This window comes from Chaetura pelagica, unplaced genomic scaffold (assembly GCF_000747805.2).
Source record: "Chaetura pelagica isolate M959 unplaced genomic scaffold, ChaPel_1.0 scaffold33, whole genome shotgun sequence".
Lineage (NCBI taxonomy): Eukaryota > Metazoa > Chordata > Aves > Apodiformes > Apodidae > Chaetura > Chaetura pelagica.
Window position 1 is genome coordinate 769,616 of NW_009952874.1, and position 1,358 is coordinate 770,973.

At 34.3% G+C, this 1,358-nt stretch overlaps 1 protein-coding gene across 1 annotated transcript in view; it reads left to right on the top strand.

Annotated features, from left to right (window-relative positions):
- The window catches only part of GULP1 (GULP, engulfment adaptor PTB domain containing 1), a 63,467-nt gene extending 62,323 nt beyond the window's left edge, over positions 1-1,144 (top strand). Inside the window, exon 9 of the mRNA XM_009995230.1 lies at positions 1,073-1,144. Coding sequence (XP_009993532.1) covers positions 1,073-1,144 — 72 coding nt within the window. The remainder of the gene's footprint in view (positions 1-1,072) is intronic.
- The last annotated feature ends 214 nt before the right edge of the window (positions 1,145-1,358 follow it).

The window sequence follows — 1,358 nt, forward strand, 5'->3', positions numbered from 1 at the left end:
GGCAGCTGCCACTGGAACTGATGTTCTCCCAGCATTTCTATTCAGAGCCCCGTTTCCAGCTGCTTGTATCTTTACCATGCTTTGAGCTAACAGAGTGACATTTTCTTGACTCAAAGGCAACTTTTGTCTTGAAGGTCAAGCCACAATTCTTCAGCTTCTTTTAAAGTAAAAACAGTAATGAAAACAAAAGCACTTTCTCTGTATTAAAAGTGCTGTAGTTATTTTGGATCTGGTGCAAGCAAAGTACATTTTGTAAACTGAGCACAGGCACCTGTAGAATGAATTTCTTTTCAATAAAGAGGGTGGTAGCATCTATCTTATAACCATTTTTGTGCTTCTATAAATCAAAGTAATGTGAGTAAACAGGAATATTGATTTGGACTTTTGAAGAATTTCTTTGTGCTTTCTAAAGATCATTGTATTTTCTTTCACTGAGTTACATGCCGCTGAAATGCAGTTTGTTGGTTTGCAGTAGATCAAGTATTATTTTGTGTTTTGGTGGAGCTCAGATGAAATTAAGCTAAAAAGCATATGTATGTCAATGTACCTGCAGAGGGAACAATTCACAGGAAACCTCTGAGATTTGTTCCTGGACTACTTCTAAGAGTAGAGATTATGGAATGTAGGAAGTACCTGATTTTAGTAAAAATGTTTGTGACTTATCTGAATCTTCAAAGTGTAAATATAATAAACCCTTTGCTTATATAGCCTGATCTTTTCTATTTGTACATCGTGTTGAATTTACTCAAGAACAGCATGGTGCAAAGTCAGGCTTGTTTGTTTTTCTATCACTCCATGTATATAAATATTCCATATTTTTATTCTATAATCTTAATTTTATATACATGTGGGATTTCTTTTGTTGTACCAGATGCATCCTTTTATAAGTTAACCACTATGACTTTTTAAAAATCATCTGACCAAATTATGTAAGTGTCTGTGAATTCACTCTGAAGTAATCTTATGGTTTACCTGCCTAGAGATAAGCTGAAATTTAGATGTCTTTAGAAAAAGAGCTTAGTCTTCCAGAAGTTGCTTTCATTTTTATTAACTATGTCTTGTTTTATTGCAGGAGGGGTTCAAAATGGGATTAACTCTTGAAGGCACAGTATTTTGTCTTGACCCACTAGACAGCAGGTGCTGATGCCAAGAAACTAAATGTGAAATTCCTACGCAGTATTTTTTTCATTCTGAAACATATTCACAGATATTCTCCACATGCCAAAAATTGCTTTTTTCAACATCTAAGCTCCTGTGAGGTTTGCTTCTGTAAAACTCCCACTTAGTTCCAGTCTTTCCCTGTATAAATGTAAAAAGCTGTATTTGTTTATGAAGTACAAATTAAATTACGTTGTTGT